Genomic DNA, 26163 nt, shown 5'->3' on the forward strand with positions numbered 1-26163 from the left:
AGAGCTCTCGAAAGCATCTTTGTATTTGGGCTCCAAGGAGCCCCATTGGTCCTTAGCAGACCAATGGGGTTCCTTCAAATCATATAGCTCAGAGCTCTGTCGGTCCGTGCAGCGCAGACGTGGTGGCGGCGGCGGCGGTGAGTGACGTCGGGTGCGGCGTAGTTACAATGTAACAAAGTTGTTACATTGTAATAACTTTGTTACATTGTAACTGATTAGTATATTTCCGAGGATATTGCGTGGGAACTGGCTTTTAAAGGGACAGGTAAGTATTAATGGTTAATTAAGAATATTAAAGGACTTTTTTCGTGGTTATGTTTTTTGTTCAATTAAAATACTTTTTCTATGTGTTTGTGTGTTTATTTACTTTTAACTCTTAAAGGAAATGGGTAAGGGGTACTACAAGTACCTCTATACTCATTTCTCCTGGGAGGGGGGTGGGCATCTGGGGGACCCCTTTTTAAAGGGGACTCCCAGATGCCACCATGAACCCCTCCCCAGGAAATCGCGGCCTCCACCTCCACCGCCCATCGGAGGTGGAGAAGAGCCCCTTGTCCTTGGATTGGACAAGGGCTCGGAGGGGGAGGGGAAAGCTTGGCTGCCCCTCCCCTTCCGAGACCCCCCAATCCATGGACCATGCGGGCTGGTATAGTCAGGGTGCGGAGCCCCACGCGGCCGGTGCTCCGCATTCTGGCTATCCCAGTCTGCATGGGGGACAAGGGGTTAAAGAGGTCTGGGAGGGGGGACCCCACGTCGTTTTTTTTTTATATTTCCCACACTCAGAACGAAGTAAGTAAAACTCTTCCCACTTGGGGGAATCTATGAAAATAAAACACTATTGTTACCTGTGCAAAAAAAACTGACATTTTCCGCATTTAAAAGACATTTTCGCCCTTGAAACTTAAAAATCGATTTTCTCAAAAACTATAAGGTCTTTTTGAAAAAAAAAATTTTCCTCTTATTCCCACTGATCCCCTTAATATACCCTGTGAATTTGGTGTTCCTAAATTTTAAGCAGGCTTTGCTATTAACCGTTAAAGTCGGCGGGTTTTTAAATGTATATATTTTTCCTTTGAAACTTTAACATCGATTTTCTCAAAAACTATAAGGTCTTTTTGAAAAAAAAAAATTTCCTCTTATTCCTTCTGATCTCCTTAATATATTCTCCAAATTTGAGGCTCTTAGCACTTAAGGGGGCTTTGCTATTAACCCTTAAAGTCGGCGGCTTTTTTATATTATACGGGAGCGTAATATTACGCGATTACGGCAGACTGTGTAATTTCAATGGGAGTTTACTGTCTTACGCGTAATTTGTTACGCGTAAAACGTAACCCTATGGTCTACGCGTAATTAATTACGCGTAATACCGTAACCTTACACGTAACGCTTACGGTGCATTTGTAGTGAATTACGATGCGTAATTACGCTAATGCGTAATTTCGGCCCAGCACTGGTCTCCACAGAGTATTCAAAGGCCATAAAAAAGTATTCCTCACTCTGACACTCCCTTACTGTATGATTATGGCAACCTTTAGGGAACCTGCAGAAAATACGCCTATTAAGTGAAAAGCTTTCACAAACATAAATGAGTTATAATACCACTTGGCTGATGGTGTGCTTTTATTTTATCTCTTGTAAAGATTGCTAGATTGAAACATTGTTGGCTTCTGAATCTGGTCACAGAAAGTGGGAATGTGTGCTGCCTCTGCATTTGATTTGCTTAGTAAATGTAAAAGTAAATGCAAAGAAAAAAAGAAATAACAATCACTTATATTGTTGCATGTTTTTACTTCACTTGGGGGGGTTACTAGGCCCCTTTCTGACACAGGTTTGTAACAGACGTGACTTCAAAACCTAGAATCTGCTGTGACCATCAAAGCATATTAAACTTTTTGGCACCACACCGGAATTATCTTGAAGCATAAAGCCGTTCTGCGGCACTGGGGACAAGTTCTCCCATCTTTGCTTCTCAGCCTATGCGGTCATGTGATCTTCCGATCACATGACTTTGGGCTAAACCAAAATGGATATAACAAGTCCTGTGCTATCTATTCTGCCATCTAGTGGGTGAACGTTGTATTCAAATTGCCCTATACGCTGATTACAATTTTGCTTTTTTATATACTACAGTCCAATACTATAACATTACTGCTCCAGGGGCGTAAATATTTGTCTATGCAAGTTAATGAGAAGCAAATAAGTGGTGAAAATTGCTCTGGTTCTGAAGTGACTAAAATATCAAATCAAGTGCCACGCTATGTTCAGAACCAGAAATAGAGTGCCTTAAAGAGACACTGAAGCGAAAAAAATATATGATATACTGAATTGGTTGTGTACTATGAATAATTACAAGACGTTTAGCAGCAAAGAAAATATTCTGATATTTTTATTTTCAGGTATATAGTGTTTTTTCTAACATTGCATCATTCTATGATATGTGCAGATTACACAACACTCAGCATTCAAAATGATTCTTTCAGAGCAGTCTGTGAACTAATGACCTCTCCTCTGGCAGAGAAAAAGTAAATAGTTAAATAACACTTGAGATAATAAAAGTCAGATAACAGCCCTCTCCACGACTTTGAAAGTCATAGAGCTTAATAGCTTTTTTGCATAGAGATAACAACTGGAGTTTCTTAACTCTTCCTGTACTGGAAACAATTAGACTGATGTATCTGATCTTAATGTTTTATTTCTTAGCTGTACTACACATACAAATCATAAAATCATCATTTTTTTTTCGCTTCAGTGTCTCTTTGAGGGCTCGTTTCCACTATCGTGAATCCGCATGCGTCCAACGCATGCGGATTCGCACATGGTATGCAAGTGGATGGGCCTGTTTCCACTGTTGCGTTGGTGATGTGCGTTTTTTTCAGCGGTGCAAAAATGCACAAAAGAGCCAACGATTTCGCCTGAGAGTGGAATGCATGCGAATCGCATGCAATGTATTTAATAGGGAAATCGCATGCGTTTTCCCCATGCGCATCGTACCAATGCGAATTCGCATAGGTACGATGTAAATTCACACAGGCAGTGACATGGTTAAAATCGCATATACCCTCACCTATGCGAATTCGCATGCGAATTCGCGGCAAAAAACGCATGGGGCTTCGCATCCGCATGCTATTTTATCAGCGGTGGAATCCAGGCGATTCCGCATCGCAACAGTGGAAACGAGCCCTAAAGAGAGTCTGAAGCCTCCTAAAAGGCCACTTTTTTTAGGCAGTCTTCTTAAGCATTAATGACTTAGCTGAAATGCCGCTATACCACGGCAAAACGTGGCTTTAATCACCCTGAAATCCCCGGGGCAAATTGCGGGGCTTCTTCCTGTTGGAGGCAGAGCTTTGAGCTGTAGCTATTCCTCCATTCGCGTCAATCTCCCTCAGATTTCCACCTCCTCCCGCCCCTCTCAGTCTTCTTTCACTGAGAGTGCGGGAGGAGGTGGAGATCTGTGGGAGTTTGACGCAAATGGAGGAAGAGCTGCAAGTCAAAGCTCTGCCTCCCTGGGCAGCAAAATCCATGACTTTGAAAGTCGTGGATTTTTGCCCCGGTATTTGGGGGTGATTAAAGCCTCGTTTTGCCACGGGATAGCGGCATTTCAGCTAAGCCATGAATGCTTAAGAAGACTACCTAAAAAGAGGTAATTTAGGAGGCTTCAGAGTCTCTTTAAAGGCGGGCGGAGACCCATAAAATGCGTTGCCAGTGCTATTGAAGATTATTAATTTATGTATGAATTTGTCGTCATTGAGGTAAGCCACCTCAAACCTTATTTATTTTATAGATTTTAATTCATTTTAATATCCTTTGGCACCCTTTCATCCTGCTTGTGCATTTAATACCCCCCGTCTCAGGGTAGGGTTTACCCTTTGACCTTCTCTACGAGTCCCTAGGACCCTTTTTTCCTTGAAATGTGCGAACATCTCCAGCGGAGACGCATGTAGAGGAACAGTGGTGGGATGGGGGAGGGGGTGCATTTAATGGTGTCAGTAATTATACAGATGCTTACGATGTGGCCACAATGGTATACAGTAGGTACTAACCAGCGATAAGACTTTTGTTGCTTGATATTTTCCAAAATCAGGTCGCAAAGACACATCCTCACAGTCAGTAGGGCTGTGCAGTCATCATCAGAATATGATCCTTGGCTGTAAACTGCAGTCGTCATTAGTAAGGTGTGAGAATAAGCTTGTAATCAGTTCCGACATCTGGTGAAGACCTGCAGTACAGCAGCTTGGCCACACGGAGCTTCTTCATGTACGTCAGCTGAGAAGTGCAATGATATTTGACACCCTTAGATGTGCTGTCCAACTCCTTATCTATTCGTACTGACACCTGTCACGAGCAATCTGGATCAGCTCCGATTATGTATGGTGTAGATTCTTCTTCACTCCTGCAAATCCCTCCACCAACTCCCAGAATCCCATGGGTTTCCTTTTCATGTTTCCTACCACAGGAAGAGAACTTCAGAGATCTTTTTTTAATAAATGGATTTTGAAAATGAGTTGGCAATTACATACATTATTAAAAGTTCAAAGACTTCTTATGACTCATAATATGCATGTTTCTTAAGATCTACAAGCTAATTTCTGTATGTGACACTAATCTGTAATGAACTGCCGCCTACCAACCTGCTAATCATTTTCTGCTACTACTTTTTGTATTTTGTGCTGTGGGCTTGACTGTTTGGACACATTCAGGTTAATCTGAAAAAAGCAGTAATTTTTTTTAGTTTAGTACAAACGGCTAGATTCTTCTAGGTCAACGCATGCTGTTGGCAGCAGAGAAGGGTTATCAAATTGATTGATTAACTTATTTTCTACTCAAGATCATGTGATCATGACTGACCTCTACATCCTGAGTAAGCTAAAACAGGAAGCAGAATTCAGACATGATCTTATGATTATGACTAGCCAATCAGAGAAGTTTGTTTCTCCTTAGATAATTATACAGTGCATTAGGATCATCTAAAGCCTAGGTTCTCAAAGCATGGTGTGTGCACACAGGGGTGTACTTTAGTAGGCCTCAGGGGTACTTAAGATTGTCATAATCAATCTACTATGGTAAGTTTTGACATAAAAAAATGATAAATTATATATGAATAAATCTAAATAAGTATTAGCATTTAAATTAAAGCATCAAAAAATGTTTGAAATGCATGCATTTCCCATTGTGGAGTACTCCCAACAAAAATATATGCATGGAGGAGTACTAGAAATGATGTTACCAGCAATAGGGTGTATTTGGCCAACACAGTCATTAACCTCCCTGGCGGTAACCGAGTCAGGCTCGGGGTGGAAAAAAGAAGCCAAGAGCCGTAATTCCGAGCCTGACTAGTGTTAGCCGCAGGCAGGACTGTGCAGAGCCTTAAGCGCAGTGGACGCACCTTAAGCACACTTCCCCTGGCATCCAGACGCCGGCAGCCATTCTCCTTCCTGTCCTCGGAGGCTCTGCATCACTCTGGTGAGATCTCCTTCTGTAGTCATGACGACAGCGGGCGATGTCACGACAGGGTTACAGCTCCACCCGGAAGACAGAGGAAGAACTGCAGCGCTGGATCCCAGGGACTGGAGGTGAGTAAGTGCAGGGACTGCTCCAGGCTCTCTAGCACGATGATTTTTTCCTGGTTTTAGGGTCTAAAAGCATGCAAAAAAAATAAATCCACTGCTTTTAGACACTAAAAGCCAGAAATAATCATACCGCCAGGAATGTTAATAAAAAGGTCCATGAGTTGAGAAACTCTGAGCTAGAGCAGTGTTGTCCAACTTCATGGACATAGTGGGATGTGGGTGTCAAAAACACCCTCTAGTGAAAAGATACAGGAGACAAAAGTGGGAGCCCAATGGTGTAGTATGTCAAAAACAATTGAACGTAATAAAAGTAAGACACTACTCACAAAGGTGGGTTGCAGAGGGGCAACCGACCACAGGAAGCAGGTGGAGACAACAAACCCGACTCCACTCGGGGTGGTCCCTAGGGACCTGGATGCGGTCGCTCTCCTTGGTAAAAGAAAGGGGACAGATATCCGCCGTGGTCGAAGCCACGTGTGGTCTGTACCCACCCCTCAGACGGGTGAGGTAAGGGGGTATGATTGCACAATAAGGGTATAAGAGGCGCCCTGGTGTAATAAAAGCATCTAAAAACAGTTTAAAAACGGGAAATAAATTTGAGGTGGCTTACCTCAGTGACGAAAAAATCTTGTATTTTACAAAGGTTTTTATTAGTAGCACAGGCAACGCGTTTCGCGGGTCAGAGCCCGCTTCTTCAGGCCAATAACAGTGCCAAACTAAATGACAGATTCAGCAAAGGGAGCCTCTCCCTTTGCTGAATCTGTCATTTAGTTTGGCACTGTTATTGGCCTGAGGAAGCGGGCTCTGAGAGAGGCTCCCTTTGCTGAATCTGTCATTTAGTTTGGCACGGTTATTGGCCTGAGGAAGCGGGCTCTGACCCGCGAAACGCGTTGCCTGTGCTACTAATAAAAACCTTTGTAAAATACAAAGATTTTTTCGTCACTGAGGTAAGCCACCTCAAATTTATTTCCTATTTTTAAACTGTTTTTAGATGCTTTTATTACACCAGGGCGCCTCTTATACCCTTATTGAACTTCATGGACATAGACAACCAATTTTAAGGCTACAAAAATTGTGTTCTTTTGGTACTATTAGTGGTATAGAATGTTTAGATGTTGGCTCCTCTGAAGACACACAGTGATATGATGGCAAGGATTAGACCGTAAACTCCTTTGAGGACAGTTAGTGGCATAATTTCAGGGATTAGCAGGTACCTCAGGGGCATTGCTAGCCCCAAAGATCAGTGGCACGGGCCCCAGACCTATTCTGGGGTGCCCTGGATGTCCCCCAGGCAGAGTCAGGCAGCAGTACTATCCTCCGGCTGCTTGGTCTCCATATTCTGCAGACATCTTCTCTTCCGAGCTTATCCCGATACTGTCTGAGGATGAATTAGATGCTAGGGCTCCTAGTGTCTGATTCTCAGAGAGGCACCACAACTACCAGCATACCCCAATAGAGTTGTGGAGCCTTTATGCAGAGAGCTGTGGTTCTTTTAAGGGGGCATGCTGCAGTGCCTCAATGGGAGGCCTGTGAGAGCATGTGAGGGGTCCACTAGAAGGTCAAGGAATGCTATGGGTGGACTGCCAGAAAACCTGGCAGCATGCCTGCTCACCCAGCAGAAAGCCAGACCAGCCAGCACAGAAGCCAGCTAACTCTGCCTAGTTATGTTTAAGTGACACTGTCTTTTTAAGTGATATGCTGCAATTTTACTAGGCTTCATCCAATATTTTGCTGGCCAGGCCTACTTATACAGCTGTTAAGTTCATGTAAATTTGGCTCCACTCATGACTACACCCACATTCTGGTGCATGGCCACACACATTTTTTGTGCCCAAAAAAGTGCCTCCAGATCTCTTAAGATCCTAGCAACGCCCTGCACCTTGTGTGTCAGGCTCAATGTAGCTCTCCAGATTCTGGCTCAATAGGTCCATGTGGCTTCCTTAATTCCAAGCTGATACTGATGAACTGAGGCAACAAGCCCTGGCCTTAAGGATGGTGCCAAGCAAATCATGGAACCATGCAGCAGAGCCAGCAACTTGGCCTTTAGGGCAAAAAAAGAGGTGGGCCTGGCAGAAGCCGTGAAAGGAGGATAGACAGAGCAAGCAGTGCAGTGGCCGCACTCTTTGCTCTGGCAGGCCGAGCGTGGCATGCAGACCACCAGTTGGATGGCACTAATCTAGAGTAACAGCCAATTGGAAGGCATTGTTGAAACAAGCAGTGTACAGTTAACCGTTGGGGGCCAGAACTCTGTCTACTACAGAGTCCATTGTTGCACCCATGTTAAATTAGATGTATAAATTAATGAAAGTATATTATTATAGAGTGATGTTGACTTTCCTTCTTTCCAGGTAAACCTACCTGCACTTGCGCTTTAGGATTCACTGGACCCAACTGTGGCAAAAGAGTCTGTGAAAATGTTTGTCAAAATGGAGGCACGTGCAGTGTGTCGGCTGGTAATCAAGCCCAGTGTACCTGCCAGAATGAATATACCGGGGACAGATGCCAATACCGTAAGTCCTGAAGACTTTTGTTCATAGCGATTTTTGGACTTTTAAGGTGCTGTGTTCAAGGCTACAACTTCAAATCAGTGTGCACCTTGTATGCCCCTTCCCATTTCACAAGTGTGAGGGATATGGAGGCTGTCATATTTATTTCCATCCAATGCACATTACCTGGCTGTCCTGCTGATCCTCTGCCTCTAGAGGTGGCCATACATCAGGCAATGTGGTGGCCGATCGACCATCCGATTTGATTATTATGATTTAATCGGATGAAAATCGGTGTCACCGAGTGCATGCCCAACCAACAATGCGACCAATTTCGGTCTCGAAATTGGTTGCATAGCTGATCGCTTATGCTGCAAGATATTGGGCCGACTTGCTCAATCTGCTGCACGGCGGTAACAACATGCAATTTCGCAATGATTGTTGAAATAAATGTCCCCCCCCCCCCCCCCCCGGTGCCCCACGCGTCCACTGTCTCCGCAGGCTCCGGGTGCATTTCACTCGCCATACACACGCTCCCCACATGGTTTCCTAGTAAGGGGCATGCGTGTGACGTCAGGCGTCATACACGTGGCCACTACACTAGGCAACCAGCAGGCGTGCTTGTATGATGAGCAAAGTGTGCCCAGAGACTAGCGGAGGCGGCGGAAAGGTAATGTATATCTTGCACTGGGCACAGGGGAACATTTTTCATTAGAGGACAGCGCCGGGGCGGCGAGATGGACAGATGCGGCACACAAGGCCGATTCCCAAGAAATGTCATGCTGAAATTGATCGGGAATATGCCTGTGGTGTATGGGCAGCTGACATATCTCTCTCTTATCATATTCAATTAGATTTGAGAGATTTGTCTCCTGGTCAAATCTGCCCATACATCGCTAGATGTATGGCTACCTTAATCCTTTTAGCCATAGACCTTAAACAAGCATGTAGATCAGATGTTTTGGACTGCAGTCTGATTGGAGTAACTGCATGTTTGTGTCAGGTGCGTGATTCACACACTACTGATGCCAAAGCGATTAGCAGGATTGTTGTATTGTTGAAGACACAGATGTTGAACTCCAATCTCGAAGGCCATATCCATGCCAGTGTGTATGATGGAAATGTATTCTGCTTGATAAACCACACCTTTCCTGATTTAGTTTCATCAATTTACTTGAGCTGTGCCAAAAATGTGTGAAGACATCAGCCTTCGAGGACCAGAGTTCAACATCCCTTGTTTTAAAGGAAATAAATATGGCAGCTTCCATATTCCTCTCAGTTCAGGTTTACTTTAGTTGACTTTTTTATGAACTTTAACTAGGGCTTATTTTTGGCCTTTATTTTAAGCATCCTTGAAAAGTCATGGTAGGGCTTATTTTCGAGTGTAGGTCTTATTTTCAGGGAAACTTTCAAATGCAAGACACCTGCTGTTTTTGACTTCCAGTACTTGTGCAGACTACAAGAGTTCTGGATGCCAAACTTTCAATTAGTTCCTGAGTCGCTGACACATGAATAGTGTGCAAATGAGGTAGACATCCAATTAGCATTTCCTTTTAAAGTTATAAAAGTGTCAGCCTTTGTATGCTTTTCACATCAGCTTCCCTTTAATAATACTTTCCATAGACCCTGGCAATCTCCATCCCGCCATTCTGAGGAGAAAACGTCAGGATTAGAGACATGCTTGTGAAGTTCACAAAGTAGTTTATACCAAAAAAAAAATTAAAAAGAAAACATACACTCAAGCCTCTCTTCCACAAGCAGCTAAAGGGAATGAATTCAGCCTGTCAGTTGTGCCCATTCACTGGTCAGGCACTTGGTAGGGCTTGGTGAAGGTGGTGGATAGATGCCCCCCGTGATGTTGCATCTTAGCAAAGGAGTTGCCATTCTCAAATGTGACAACATGAGACTTTTTTGCCCACCAGGTAACGTCACCATGTGTGAAACATAACACGCGGTGTTACCAAATGCTGCCATTTGGCTGCATGTAATTGCAGTCAGATAGTGCCAAGGCCAGATTTATACTGTTTCCGCCCATAGGCCATGTATGTTGGGGCTCTCCTTCCAACCTCTTATTTCACGTGCAGCCCCCTTCCATGTGTTATATCTACCGGTATGTTCTGCAGCCTCTCTCTCATGTACAGCTTCCTTGGATATAAGCGTCTTTTTTCATGTGTTGCTCTCCATTTGCAGCCAACTATTTCAGTTGTAGTAACCCCTTTTTCATGTCCAGGTGCCCCTTTGGGCTGCATCCACCCAAGACCTCACCAGAAATCCCGCCCTGGATGAGGCTTGTGCCCTGTAGCTGGGTGGGAACAAGGATGCAGTTCAGATTCCTGTGGAAAAAAGATAGTAGAGTGTGTTCTACTATTGGTTGCATCAGCAGTCCGCCCCATGTTTTGGCCAGCCAGAGCCCAAAGTGGCCATCTTCAGGTTCTAGCCGTAACACATAAAACATAAAATGTTGTGAGACCTCTTGTCTGTGCATTGTCTGGTGATGGTTCAGGTTACACAATGGTATGGATTCAGCACAATATAGTAGTAAGAGGCATGAGCTTTGCTGTCAGGGCTGGATTTATCACAAGGCACTGTAGGCACGTGCCTACAGGCGCCTGATGATGGAAAGGTGGCTTACTCCCCTCCCCCAGTGCCTCCCTCCTTCCCTGTGCTGAGTCCCGAGCAAAGAGTAAATGAGAGGTTAATCACCCGGGTCTCTGCATTCTACTGAAAAGATCTCCCTTAAGTCTGGGACACCTCTAGCTACCTATTACTTAAAGAGAACCGGAGATGAAGCACCTTCATGTAATTTACCATATATATCAATGGGAACATGACAGTAAATGCCTACCCTGCTCTCTGTTTCATTCTTCACTGGTTAGTCTGCCTGTTATCAGCTCTGATAAAATCCCTGACTGAGCATTCAGTCTAGCTTTGCCCTGGGATGATTATAGCTGAGAAAGAGAGAAAAACTTGCGCACAGACAATTTTAACACTGGCCCTTTAAAATGCACTCGGTGCTGCTCTCATAGACTGGATGGTGCCAGTGACTGAAAAACACAAAGGGTGGGGAGACAAGAGAGCGCTCCGTAGTGCATTAAATGGGGTTTACTGGATTAATAAAAAATATAAATCATCACACTCACATTTGGTAAAATCATGCGTGTCTGTGCCTTTTGCTCGTCCTGCGGGTCGCCTCGTACCATAAGTAGCCAGGCTACTGTGAGTGTGATGATTTATATTTTTGATTAATCCAGTAAACCCCTTTTGATGATTATAGCTGAGCCAGTCTTCTGTGAGGTCTTTTCAAGCCCAAGTCTGCCCCCTCCTGGCTCTGCTTCACAGGAAAGCAGATCCACAAGGGAGCAGACTTGGGCTTGAAAAGACATCACAGAAGACTGACTCAGCTATAATCATTATGGGGCAAAGCTAGACTGAATGCTCAGTCAGGGATTTTATCAGAGCTGATAACAGGCAGACTAACCAGTGAAAAAATGAAACAGAGAGCAGGGTAGGCGTTTACTGTCATGTTCCCATTGATATATATGGTAAAATACATGAGGGTGCTTCATCTCTGGTTCTCTTTAAGAGGGCACCTCTAGCTACTTAATACTGAGGGTACCTCTGGCTACCTAATACTAAGGGACATCTGTAGCTACCTATGACAGGCAAGGGAAGTAAGGGAGAAGTGACAGCTGGGCCAGCCAGCACACTTGCGCTGTGGTTCGGTAGGGGTTTGTAGGTTCATGGAGGGGGAAGTCTAAGGACCCAGGGCATCTGTGCTTATAGGCTTCTGTGATGTAAATCCGGGCCTGTTTGCAGTAGTAGTGTTGGGTGTCATGTCACTTTAATTTCCAACATTCAGAAATATTTTCTGACATTCTAAACACGCTGCTGATGCTGAACCATGCGGCTTCAGTATAACGTCCAGGAAGCTCAGGCACACATGTGGTGCTTATGATTTTTTGATATTCGTTATATGAAATGCATTGAGCGGTGAGACACCACAGTTCCATAAGTTCAGGCCATTGTGGAGAACCATAGGAAGCCCACCTAATAGATAAGTCATGGAGTCCTACACTAGTGAAGCAATCACTGCTCTTAGCAGAACTCAGGGTTATTATTTTTACACAGTACGGCTACATAGATGCTGCTACTCTCTCTTTCTGGAAAGGTCATAGGTAATCTACGTATCTTTCATCGCCTTCCTATCCCACCTACAGGAGTCCTTCTACCAAACTGTGACTTCTTCTTCTTTGTATAACCAAACTGCACAAAGAGGCATGGGAAGGCCTTTATTGTGATAAATGAATTGGTCAATGGCTTTACATTATGCAACATTACAAGAAAAGGCATAATAAGTGCATGAAAAGATTAAGTATAGAATTTAGTTCAAAGCTTAGTTCTGAAAGAGTTGAGTAGAGATATTGTTCTCTTACAAATCCAACAATGCATTTTACATTTGGAAGAACCAACACTAAAAAGAAAATGCAAAAATATAGAGTTGACACTGTTGGCAGTCATCGCTACAGCACCTTAATACAACACCTTAATGTAGAGAAATATAGGTGAGATTATCCTATTTAAAGGAAGGGGGCAAGGGAGACACAGAAAGCCCAATATAGTGTAGTATGCACTGGTAGTTAATGTACCTGTATATTACAAGAGTACTTGTACAATGTACAATAAGCATACTCACAAACCAGGGTTACCTCATAGGCTACCACTGTAAGGGCAGGTGAGGAGATTAGACCTGCCCCCACTCAGGATTAAGATGTTGCTCTCTGTAGATAGGAAGAAAGGGGGTATGTCACCCCTCTACCCCGGGTGGACACAAGTATTGTATGTAGTAAACAGAGGCGCCAAAAGAATAAAAATAGGCTAAAATTGTTAAAAATTATATGGAAGGCAGTGGTGGACTAAAACAAAAAACGGTCAGCGATGCACAGAGGCCCCTGGTACATCGCTGACCGTTTTCTGTTTTACACTCCTTATTGCCTGAAGAAGCAGGATTATACCTGTGAAATGTGTTGCAACACTGTGTGGCGTATCTAATAAATTTATGTCATTTTGAAATTGACAGTTTATGTGTCTGCTTTAAAGGGACTCCGAGCTCAGAAAAAAAAGGAAAGTTGTACTCACCAGGGGCTTTTTCCAGCCCAGTGCTGGTCGGGAGGTCCCACGCCGGCGTCCTGGCTCCTCTCCTTCTCCCCACTCCGGAATGGCTGGCAGGCCGCAGCCCGGGGGACACTCTCCCGAGTGTCGGGCTGCTTCTTCCGCATATGACGCGGATTACGTCACACGCCGGCCGCCTCGCGTCATCACGGCGGCCGGCGTGAAAGTACTGCGCATGCGCGCTTTGTTCGCGCATGCGCAGTACTTTCACGCCGGCCGCCGTGATGACGCGAGGCGGCCGGCGTGTGACGTAATCCGCGTCATATGCGGAAGAAGCAGCCCGACACTCGGGAGAGTGTCGCCCGGGCTGCGGCCTGCCAGCCATTCCGGAGCGGGGAGAAGGAGAGGAGCCAGGACGCCGGCGTGGGACCTCCCGACCAGCACTGGGCTGGAAAAAGCCCCTGGTGAGTACAACTTTCCTTTTTTTTCTGAGCTCGGAGTCCCTTTAAGGAGGTAAGTCCACCACTGCTTTCCACGCAATTTTTATTCTTTGTGTGCCTCTGTTTACTGCATACAGTACCCTATTTAAAAGACCACTACTACAAAAAATGGTCAAATTTAAAGCAAATCTTAACTCAGAACGTCCTCTCTGCTCTTAAAGGAAAAAAAAAAAGCATAATAACCTTAAAAAAAACCTTTATTTGTTACAGCTTACAGTACTTACAGAACAATAAATCTGCAGTGTATCTACGTCCTGCTTTCATGGAAGCAGATGAAGGGTTAACATCCTGTGTTTACATATTAATTGTGTCTGCAGAGGACTGACACATTTCTTTGTTGACACAAATTACACATGTGATTACTTGAAGATGAGGGGGAATTAGACTTCTCTCTAAAAACACACAGGGTGAATTTCCCTTTGTTTTCCTTTTGTCCTGTGCAAAAATTCAGGTCCACTTAAAAAAAAAAGGGTACAAAAAGTACATTTCTCCCAGATCGAAGTACAGTATGCAATACTTTTCTTTTATGTACCTGTTTCTCACAGTAAGCAATACAAATTTGACAGATTTGAAAGGTTTTGGACTAGTCCATCTCCGCATGGGGCATTCTCAGGGTTTTCTTTATTTTCAAAAGCACTTGCTGAATGGCAGTTGCTCGGTCCAACTGTCAAAATACTGTGCAAATGAGCAGGTGACATCTTTGTTTAGAACCTTTCTACAGAGTGATTTTGTTAAGAAAATAGGAGGTACTGAGAGTCTTCCATGAGGAGATAGACTAAGCTCAGATGTCTTGTGTCTGTGCACTAGCATGGAGCCGAGTGAAGGATCTGTGTTACTACATGTGCACAAGCCATCTACGTATGTGCAGTGCAGGTGAGCTCTGTGTAACTTGGGATTTCAGCACTGGAATGGAGGGGCGTAGGTATTGTCACGTTGCCAGCGAGTTGGGAACCAGGAGAGCCAAATGACGGCTCTTCCTGTTGACGCAAAACTCAACGACAGCGTTAAATACTATTCCCCCTCTGAGTTGTCGCAACTCGGAAGGAGATGTAATTTGGGATCTGGCAACTCCTAGAGCCCCGAATTACCCTTATGCACCCCACGCAGCATTACATTGCTGCTATGGGCACCTGGTGGTGAGCTCCGTGTGCCAAGGGATGACAAAGGATCATGAGACTTCCCTCTGGACAAGTACTGTATATACTTGAGTATAAGTCTAGAAATTTAGGTCAGATTCACTTCATAAAAGTATAAGGGTCGACTTATACACGAGTCACGGGCAACACTGAGCACACTGAGTAATGTCTGTGCTAAAAGTAACATTACCATTTGCAGCAATTTACCCTGTGGTAAGTGATACTTTTAGAAAAGGAAATGCCAAGAAAACACAGGTCTGAAAGTCCTGGCCACAACAATTAACAAGGAAAGGGCAGGGAAGGGAATTGAATAATTGCTACACCTGGAGGCCTGAAGGAGTTACTGGCTGCATTTACGGGCAGGAGGGGCTAATGGCTGCAATACTGTATGCAGTGCAGTCATTAACCCCTCCTGAGCCCAAAGTGCAGCCATTAACTTTGCTGGGTAGACTTATACTTGAGTCAATAAAAAAATCCAGCTTAAGAGGGTTGAATATTGGAGTCGACTTATACACGAGGTCGACTTGTATTCGAGTATATACAGGTATCTACATTTTTGAGCTAAAAGTCTGCCAGGCTTACTTTAAAAAATCAGCCCATTGCAATAAATAATGCTTTAATTTTTCCAAGTTTTATTTCTTTTTCTATTTAATCTGTCTCAAGTTTTCAAATAACCAGCTTCACATTTCCAACCCTGAAGTAAACTAATTCATGGGTATTTTTTTTATTGTACTTTCTGAAATAAAATTTCCACAGGCGATCAATGTTACCATGGTGAACCCCCTCATAAATCTGCTGTATAAAGAAGAGTTTCCAACAAGAGATTGTCTTAGAATGCTTTTCAGACTTTTAATTACTGCTGTGTTATCGGAGGGGGGTTCAGAACTTGTGAACAGTACGAGAATTCAACAAAATGTAGCATTGTTATAATAATAAACACCTGGGCTTTGGAACAGCCGGCTTTGATGTTTGCAGAGAGAACCTAACACAACATAAGTCATCTTGTAGTGCAGTAATTGATTTCAGAAACATGGGCAGTGTATATAGTCAGCATAATAGAATACAGTAGTGCTTCCCCACTATCCGTGGTGCTGAAATAATGTAGCTCAGCATATTAGAAAAGCAGCCTTCTCCGCTGTCTGAGGTCCTGAAGTAATTTACATACTGGAAAGATTAAGCAGTAAAAATTAAGCTATAAAATCAGTTTCACATAAAAAAAGCAAATGCAACTAGATAGAAATGTAAAGAAACAAAATCCATGTAACCTAAAAATGAAGGCAGCCTACTGTTCTCTAATCCTCCAATGACTTAATAACGACTTTCTCACTCATAACCTTACAGTGGTGGGCCGAAATGTTGCATATAACTGATTTTGTATGTAATAGTAGTATTTCATAATTTCGCATAATTTTTTGTGTAATTTTTGGGCAATTTCGCAAAATTTTGTGCCAACTTTAGCGGTTAATAAACAAGCTCTCGTACATGCTATTGCTACCAAAATTGGTACATATGTTAAGGAGAATATTAGGTACAAGGCAGAAAAAGAATTTGCATTTTTAAAATCGATTTTCTCAAAAACGATATGGTCTTTTTGGAAAATTCTTTTTTTTCTCTTGTACTCACTATTCCATTTAACATAGGTGACAATTTTGGTGTCAGTAGCATGTTTGGGAGCTTTGCTATAAACCTCCAAATTCGGCACAACATAAAGCAAAATTTCGTGGAAATAAAGCAGATTCTTATGCGAAATCTCGAATGACTATGAAATCAATTTAGTCTGCAAATCACAATTACGTATAGGCATAATTGTGAAAATGTATGCAACATTTAGCAAAATCGTAATTTTGCTAAATACGGTCATCTTTACTTTGTTATTAATATGGTGTATTCATAAAGTGCTGAAATCTTCTGCAGCGTTATACACAGTACATCATTATTGGTCCTTATCATAGTGTAATGCCAATTTGGGGGAGGTGACAAACAGTATGGTTTTGGAATGTGGGAGGACACCAACACTAACAAAAGGACTAAAACTAACTAACACTGCAAGGTGAGAGTGCTATTTGCTTGACCACCATGCTGCCCCAAACCCTCTTTCCATGCATTGCTCTGGCCTCCACCTCCCCATTGTCTCATTAGATTTGGTCCTACCGTTAAACCATTTAAGCACACCTTCAAAACCTCTCTCTTTAAACTCTACTATCCATATTTCTCTCCCTTAACCATCAGCAACTAACCAAAGTTGTATTTCCCATACTTTACTGTATGTTTCCCACCGCCTGCCTCCTCTTCCTAAAAACTGGGATGAGCCCCTTGTCTATAAACTTTTACAAGGGTAATCTACAAAGGGGTAGACTTTGCAGAGTTTCCTTAAAGGAAACATCCAAGCTGTACAAAAAAAAACCCTCCACTTACCTGGGGCTTCCTCCAGCTCCTGGCAGTCGTTCTGTGCCCTCGCCGCAGCTCCTCTCACTCCCGGTGTCTTGCATTGAAGAATCTGACCTCCCCAGGTCAGCGTTCAGGTCGGCTTCATGTGCACTCCATGGCGGGGGTGTCATGTGGTGTATGCGACGTCATCGGGTCTCTACTGTGCAGGCGCAGAACTACTGCGCCTGCGCAGTAGAGACCCGATGACGTCACGTACACCATGTGACCCGCGCTGTGGAGCGCACATGAAGCCGACACAGACGCCGACCTGGAAAGATCGGCTTCTTCAGTGCCGGACACCAGGAGTGAGAGGAGCTACAGCGAGGGCACAGAACGACTGCCAGGGGCTGGAGGAAGCCCCAGGTAAGTGGAGTTTGTTTTTCTTTTTGTCAGCTTGGACCTTCCCTTTAATATTATGCCCCATGGCAGGTGGTGCTGCTTTAAAGACAGGGTCTCATGCTAAATGAATCTGAATTCATTCTCTTACCAACTCACTTTAGGGACAAGGGGTTAAAAGTGTTTAGGAATGGACACCCATTGTTTTTCTAATTTGACAGTATGATCTTAAAAATAAGTTGTGACAATCTCACTTGTGACTTTGAACTCCGTACCACATTTGGGGCTTGATTGACTTAGACAAATAGCACGCCTTATCAGAGTAGCATAGCAAACTTATGCCTGCTAATTGGCAACGACGAGAGCTCCTCTCATCCTGCCCTGAGCCCCTGTGGGTTCGTAGCATTCGCTATGCTACTCTGATAAGGTGTGTTAACTCTGATAAGGCTACTGCTCATCTCTACTGACTGTTGTTGATTCAAAAAAACGTATCTCCTAACTCATGTCCCTACCTATTTCTCCTGTTATCTATTCAATCATTTCTCAGTCATACCATCCTACCTTCTACATATATTTACAGTAATAGTGAATCATACACTGTCCACTTTGTCTTAACCTAGAATCAGTGAAATATAATAATAAATCAAATTGTGACTCTTAAAGAGGAGCTGTTAGACATACTATCTCAGAAAAAAACACATATTAGTAGATAAATACTTGGTCTACTTACATAAAATACTGTATATTCGGCATACCAGACGACCCCCCAAGTTTTCAGTTAAAATATAGAGTTTGGTATATACTCGCTATTTCCAACGCACACCAAATACAAATAAAAAAAAATCATATACATATGAACAGATATACCTAGTATACAGGTGATTGACTCATTGGATTGGTCAATTCTCCCTCTCCCTAGGTGGATTGGTCAGCTCTCCTTGTCTGTTTATCAGAGCGGTATGAAAGAATAGATTGCGCTGTGCCCATTAAACATGCCTCTTTCACCCTTCTGGCCCATCCTTGTATCCTATTTACCTCCTTCTCTGCCTCTCAGATCTCACACATATGCGCCTATCGGTAACAGGATAGGGTGTATCACCCGGCATCAATAACATCCGGCGTATAAGATGACCCCTGACTTACATGCCAGAATATACTGTATATATTGCACTGTCCACATTTTGAGAATTCTATTTGTCAGTTTCCATTTTAGAATCCCTGTGCCTGAAGCCAATCCTGGTGTCATTGCCCCTCTTTCCTCTCCTCTTCCTAATTGTGTATGTATGTATGTATGTATGTATGCCTCCCTCTCAGGCTTCAGCCATTCCCACACAGCTCTGCAGCCTTGTGCATCCTCACAAATCATTGTGTTACTTTGCAGACATGGTTTATCTGTATGGATTGGATTCATTTTCTCAGCTTCTCAGCACAAGAGATATTGGCCAATCAGAGAGGAAAAAGAGGTGTGGCAGGGGAAACCGTAAGTGAAAGAAACTTCAGTCAATCAGGCTGCATTAGTTATGTATGAGGAGAACAGAGGAGAGAAAAAAACTACCAGCATACACTGCAACTTCTCTTTTGCGGCCGACGTACCAAATAAGAGCCAGGGAACCTGGTAAATGATATTCTATTGAGAAGAAAATTAAGAGGGATTTTTAACTTTTGGATTACCTGGTTAGCATCCTTATTATTTGTTTACCATATAAAAATAGAGAATTGATTTTTTATTTTATGCCTAACAGTTACTCTTTAATGTGCTCACTAATAATACAATCTTTATTGTGCAATTTTACCAAATCCATGTAGTAGAAGGTTAAACAGACTGAATATACTTTGAATATGTACTTTAGTTTGTCCCTATCCTATACAATAAAACCTAACTGTCCCTGCGTCATCCTTTTTCTCTGTCTGTCCATCCGTGTTTTTTTTTGTACTGCGCATGTGCGCAGTACAGACAGCCGTTGGGAAGGGAGGTTGGGCCAGGGAGCAGGGCGGCGGGGTGCGCGCACTGACTGGTGGCGGTGTGGTAATTTCACTACCTAGAGCCCATTTTTAAACGGGATTAGGAAGACAAGTGCTTAGATTGTAGAATAAAGAGTGTATCATTAATCCAGACTATAAAGGCCTAACCTGTATGGTGCTAATTAAAGTGAATGGGAACCCATATTTAAATAAAAAAGTCAGATACTCACCTAAGGAGAGGAAGGCTCTGGGTCCCATAGAGCATCCCCTCTCCTCTCCCGGTCCCCGCTGTTGCGCTGGCTCCACGGTAGCGGTATTCAACCGTTTTGCTCAAATACCGCTGTTTCCCGGCCGAAGGGAGGCTTTGGAAATGCTTCGGGAGCTTGAGTGCTCCCGAAGGCGGGCTGCTCTACGCTGCGCATGCGCGAGCACCCTCTATGACGCACTCTCGTGTGCGCAGTATGGAGCCACCTGTCTTCGGGAGGACTCGGCTCCTGAAGTCTTCCGAAGTCCCCTCGGCGGGGAATGTGAACGGGGGAGTCAGCGCAGCATCGGGAGTGGAGAGGGTAGGCTCATTAGGACCGAGCCTTCCCTCTCCTTAGGTGAGTGTCTGCCTTTTTTTTTTATTTAAAAAAGGGGTCACATTAGCTTTGACGTAATTTTTACGATTGAAAGTAATCAGAAGGTAATTATCGATTTTCCCATAAATGGTTCCAGTAACGCATCTGATTCAATCATACAATCCAGCATTCGGAATGATTACATTTTCTGTTCTAATCAACCAAAGAAGCATTTAACCTCAATTTTTGCAACACACTGTGCAGTTTTCTACCTCAATATTGTAAAGTTTTCTATATTGATACTTCTCGAACAGCACTCCTTGTTGCTTCAATGGCCGTGCCAGGTCTAGCCCGTGTGGCTAGCACAGACTTGACGTCGCTACCACTTGACAAAGAACGGTTGATCCGTTCGAAATGGCGACTGTCCGTTGTGGGCAGACTGGGCTGCAATGAAGGCGTAACTTGTGTCTGAGGAGTCTTCCGTCCACTTGTATGCAGCAAAGAGCCATTACTACTACTGAGCTATAGTTACATTCCAGATGCTTCTGGGTGTCATGGCGATGTTTTGTTCACATACTTTGTGAATAAAAAAACCTGATTTTTAAGAAACGGCCAGTGCTGGTCATTTTTTCTTGTGGTAAAGTTTTCTATACAATTCCATCGTAAAACTTGCATCGACAGATTGCATCTGATGAAAAACATTGTACTGTTAACGGGCACCTTTAAATAACTGCTGAATCCTGCAGATTGTCCAAATATTGCTTTGTTTGTTACAGATGTGTGCCACCATTACTGTGTGAACTCAGAATCCTGCACTATTGCCGAGGATGGCCGGGTTGAGTGTGTGTGTCCGCTACGATACGAAGGCTCAAAATGTGAAGTGGACAAATGTTCCAGATGTCGGGGAGGACTCTGCATCATTGATAAAAACAGCAACGAAGTCATCTGCAAGTAAGAGGTTTTTTTAAGTCTCTATTTCAGATCATTCCACAATCAAGTTACTGGTATTTTTTTTAATTTTTTTTTTAGAAACACAACTGTTAGCAACTGAAGGGGACATTACACTATATTTATGATCAGTGATGTAGCTAGAGATCATGGGACCCCACAGCAAACCTTTCATGGGGCCCTCAGATGAAGACACTCTTAAGCAATGCCACCTGCCCCTACCCTATGGATTGGACTTAGTTGGGCAATTTACATTCTTATGCAATCCACAGTGCGCATAGTTCGTAACCATTATTGTTCTTTTGAGTCTTTTGAGGGAGGGGCTAAAAAATGTGTTAATAGGAATAAGGTTAGCGGAAATGATGGCCAAACTGGTCTTAGGGAGTTATGATGATCTGTGTTGGACAGGCAAAGGGAAAAATCATATGGCATTGGGCAAACCAAAGCATACCTTATGGCTAAAAGGGCAATTGCCTGATTTAAAAGTTCCCTTGGATTGATCTCTTTATTTGTGAAATGGGTTGAAAAAAAAGAGCAGCCACATAGATTATAAGTCATGTGATTGAAGGATTGATCTCCAATGTGATTGGCCTTTGCTGGAGTTTACATGCATTTCGTTGAAGACGAGATGATTAATCATGCTCATAGGAATAATTAGTATATGCAATCAGCTGTGCATTCCTGTGTAATTTGGCATCAAATGAGGTCGGTTTTTGTCGACAGGAAAGTAGCTGCTTAACCTTCACATTGGATTGAGCAAACACTCAATATATTATTTATCAAAATCAAAAATGTAAAGAATCACCCATCACCTAAAGTACTGAATTTCTACAGCTGTTCCCACTTAAAGAGAAAAAAAATCAACCAAGACAAGACACAGAATATTAATATTGCACTTTTCTCCTGGCGGACTCAAAGCGCCAGAGCTGCAACTACTAGGGGGGTGCTCTATAGGCAGTAGCAGTGTTAGTCTTGCCCGAGGTCTCCTACTGAATAGGCACTGGCTTACTGAACAGGAAGAGCCAAGATATGAACCCAGGTCTCCTGTGTCAGAGGCAGGGCCCTTAAAGGATATCCGAGGAGACATGTGACATGATGAGATAGACATGTGTATGTACAGTGCCTTGCATACAAATAACTATGCTGTATTCCTTTCTTTCTTTCTTTGCCTGAAAGAGTTAGACATCAGGCATGTAAGTGGCAGTTCCTGTCTGAGTCAGGACTGGGTCAGACTACAGTGTGACCCTCACTGATAAGAAATTACAACTATAAAACTTTTCTGGCAGAAAATGGCTTCTGAGAGCAGGAAAGAGGTACAAAGGGTCAATAATTCATTGAATTTAGCTCTGGCATACGTCAATGAATGTGTCATTGAGCAAAAACAATAAAACAGTAAACATCTAAAAAAATAGAATTAAAAATAAACTAATGAAATAAATAATTGTATAAATCCTCCTTCTCCTAAAAATGACTTTTTATTCCACAAGATATTCCACAATTTTATTTTATTTAGATTAAAAGCCACATTAAAGTGTACCCAAGGAGAAAATGGGTACAAAAACAGATACTGACTTAAAGCGGAACTGTAGATATAATATAAGCACATTGTTTTACTAACCTGGGGCTTCTGCAAGCCCCCAGCAGCTGTCCTGTCCCGCACCGAGTCTCCATGAGTCTCCGTTTCCCTGCCGCCGCTCTGTTCTGTTCCTTGACTTGTAAGTCGATGCCAGCGCAGCCATACCAAGCGTATCCTTTCTTCGTGTTCCCCTCTGCAATAGTGGGGAACACGAAGAAAGGATTCGCGTGGCCAGAGCCACGCAGGCACAGTGGCCCGGCGGTGTAACCGAAAGTAGCTGGCCGCGGGAGAACGGAGGCTCGTTGAGGAGTGGCGCAGGACAGGACGGCTGCTGGGGGCTTGGGGAAGCCCCAGGTAAGTGAAACAATGTGTTTATTTTATATCTACAGTTCCGCTTTAAGAAGAGGGAAGCCTCTGGATCCTATAGAGCCTTCTGGTGGGGTCCTCCAGTACCCCGTTGCTGTTTTCAGACACCCAGAAGATTACCGAAAAGGGCCGATAATCACTTCAGGGCCACACTCTTCTCTGCGCCTGCTCGAGTATGTCCATGCCTGCACAGTATGCCAGCCGTGCTAGTACAGGTGCAGTGAGGCTGCACTTGTGCCAGTAGAGAAGCACAACCCCAATGTTAAACTGGGATTGTCACCATAAAAATCAAATTTCAACAGCAACTGCTCTGAGTGTGATAAGTGATAAAGATGCTAATCCTGCATTCAAAACTTTCAAAACTTTTTCTGCGGTTATGATTTGGAGTTATATACCTTAGGAGCACTTAGTTTTTCATCTCGGATCCGCTTTAAGCATTTAGTTTTGTACATTTATTATTATTCCTCGGGTTCTGTTTAGGTGTATTTACTATACCCCAGTGAACTTTTTAGGTGCAGCCAGCACATGTAAAGTTTATTATTAGCCTTTCTGCAAATAATGCAACACAAGAGATCGTTTGCATTTTTGCATTATGTTATATAATTAGCAATATGTATTGATTGTGTAAACTTTTCGGGCTTTGTCTTCATGCATACATTTTACCGGAGTATAGTAAGTAGACGTTTTGCACATTCTGCAAAAGCAGGATTGCTATGTTACAGAGCGGAAAATTTGCATTGTTCATTATACATGCAGTGCAACGCATACGGTTCACAGGTTTGTAGTATGCTTCATTGTGCCTTATGTGGTACAACACTGCATGCACCGCATTATGCCAATGGATTCCACCACACCACTTTGCTAATGCAACAAAGTGAATGTACCAATAAAATATAGTTGCAAGGTGTTAGCCATGCGATTATACTGCCCAACACTAAGCCTTGCAATGTTTCACTTTGACTGTAGCCTTAGGGTAATACCCTGTGCATAGAAAGATGGGGCCCGATAAGGCATAAACACAGCTCCACATTTAAAGAGACTCTGACGCCAGTTAAAAAATGGGTTTTTACCTTTTATTTAGCTTAAGCATGCCGGTCCCTGCTAAAACGCTGATATCTGGTGGCAGAACGAGGGTTTTTTACCCCCAAAATCCTAGGGCAAATATCCAAGACTTCCCTGGTCGTGGATTTTGCTGCCCAGGGACAGACAGAGCTTAGAGCTGTAGCTCTGCCTCTATTTGCGTCAATCTGCCCGTGGGTCTCCGCCTCTCCCAGCACCTCTCAGTGAAAGAAGACTGAGAGGGGCGGGGAGAGGTGGCGATCAGTGGCGATTGACGTGTGTAGAGGCACAGCTGCAGCACTAAGCTCTACCTCTACAAGGAAGCATTCCCCAAATTATGCCAAAGGGATTTGGGGGGTTATAAAACATAAAACCCTCCTTCTGCCGTGGGGATGCAGCATTTTAGCAGGGCCCGACAGGCTTACGCTAAATAAAAGGTAAAAACCTGTTTTTAAAACGGCTTCAGTCTCTCTTTAATGGGAACCTACATTTAGAGGAATATGGAGGCTGATATAAGTATTTACTTTGAACAATACATGTCGCCTCGCTGCCCTGATGAGCCTCTTTCTCAAATACATTTAGCCATAGATTCAGACACAATTCAAACATTACTGATAAGAAAATTACAGCCATAAAAGTCTTCCTAGCACAATACAACTTCTGAGTGCAGGGGAGAGATAAAATACATGAACTATTGACCTTTTTCTAAACCTGGGGCATTTAATAGGCTGCCACTGATTAGAGACCATAAAATATTTAACATACTTTGTAAATGTTTAAATATAAAAGAAAACCCTGGGATACTTAAAGTCATTTTCAGGAGGAGGATAAATATAATTGTTTATCTCATACGTTTATTTTCACCTCGGGTTCACTTTAAACGGAAATAATATGGCAGCCTCCATATACCTATCTGTTCAGGTTCCCTTCAAGCTGAATTTGGGGCTCTGAAGCAACTGACATTTCTGCAATCTAATCTATACAATTCACGACATAATGATAAATTATTCCCTCACCAAGAGAATGTTTCATATCAATAGTTCAACTCTCTTTGCATGTCCGGAAAACAACCACCTGTCCTGAATCCCATCAGAAAATATAATGCAGAAAAACAACCTTCTGGTGCAAAACATTATTCTAGTTTGCGCCGCATTAGACAACGTTTTCCAACGTTGTAGAGAGACCATCAAGTCTACGCCTGTAATATTACTTTATCAAGCGGCAAATGTTAAACTCAAATTCCCCATTGTTTCAGAGTATTTTACAGCCCTTTGACCCAGCTTCATATGTGACAGCATATTTTTATGCGATTCTGCCTCTCTGACTGCATTGCCTAACAGCCCCTCGCCACAACCCGCAACTTCCTGCATTTTTTGTTCCCTTCGAGTGGGAATTTCAATTACTCCCCTGCATATATTTGAAACGTGAAATAATATTCCCCCACCCTAGCCATGCCTCGCGCTTGTGAGGTTTGTCATTGTTATTCATAAAAATGCTAATTTAAAGATTTAATATTCATAGCTCACGTGAAAGACATGTATTCCCAATTTGTAGGGCAAAAAATACAAAAAAATGAAAGAAATGTATTAAGCTGATTACATAATTTTTTATGAATATTCATCAACCAATAAAGAAATAAAAATGCATATGGAGTCTATTAGTTTTCTAGAAAGCTGAATCCATATTTGGGATTGGAATGAAAAAAAAACGGTTTTACTTTTTTTACTGCTGAGCGTGTGAAGATTTCTTATCGTTTCTACACCAAATCGCAGTTATTAAAAATGGATTTAAAGAGCGGTCGAAAGATAAATAATGAATCAATTGCACAAAAACCAGTTAATGGGATGTCTGATGAGTTGTTAATTCCTCTTAATTCCTCGATTAGCCCAGCAATGCAAATCTTAATAAGAATTAACAGAACGTTGATATCTCCTTATTAGAGAACAATCCGCCATGAGCTTAAAGTGCTTTGAGTCACTGGGACAGCTATGTGAGATTTTATGTAAAAATAAATAAAAAAATAAATTAAATTTGTCACCAGGAAGGTAGGATTACCATTATGTAAAAGATGGCATCGTGGAGAAAAGTGTGGCAATGTTAGAGAAAAGTCATATTAAAGGAAACCTGAACT

The 26163-nt window shown here is 42.9% G+C and overlaps 1 protein-coding gene across 6 annotated transcripts in view; it reads left to right on the forward strand.

Moving 5' to 3' along the window:
- Positions 1–26163, forward strand: part of LRP1B (LDL receptor related protein 1B) — a 2031260-nt gene that overhangs the window by 1946441 nt on the left and 58656 nt on the right. For all 6 annotated transcript variants that reach the window (XM_068245873.1, XM_068245875.1, XM_068245874.1 and 3 more), the window contains 2 exons: positions 7916–8077; positions 20860–21034. In XM_068245873.1, the coding sequence (XP_068101974.1) occupies positions 7916–8077; positions 20860–21034 (337 nt within the window). The remainder of the gene's footprint in view (positions 1–7915; positions 8078–20859; positions 21035–26163) is intronic.

This window comes from Hyperolius riggenbachi, chromosome 7 (genome assembly GCF_040937935.1).
Source record: "Hyperolius riggenbachi isolate aHypRig1 chromosome 7, aHypRig1.pri, whole genome shotgun sequence".
Taxonomy (NCBI): domain Eukaryota; kingdom Metazoa; phylum Chordata; class Amphibia; order Anura; family Hyperoliidae; genus Hyperolius; species Hyperolius riggenbachi.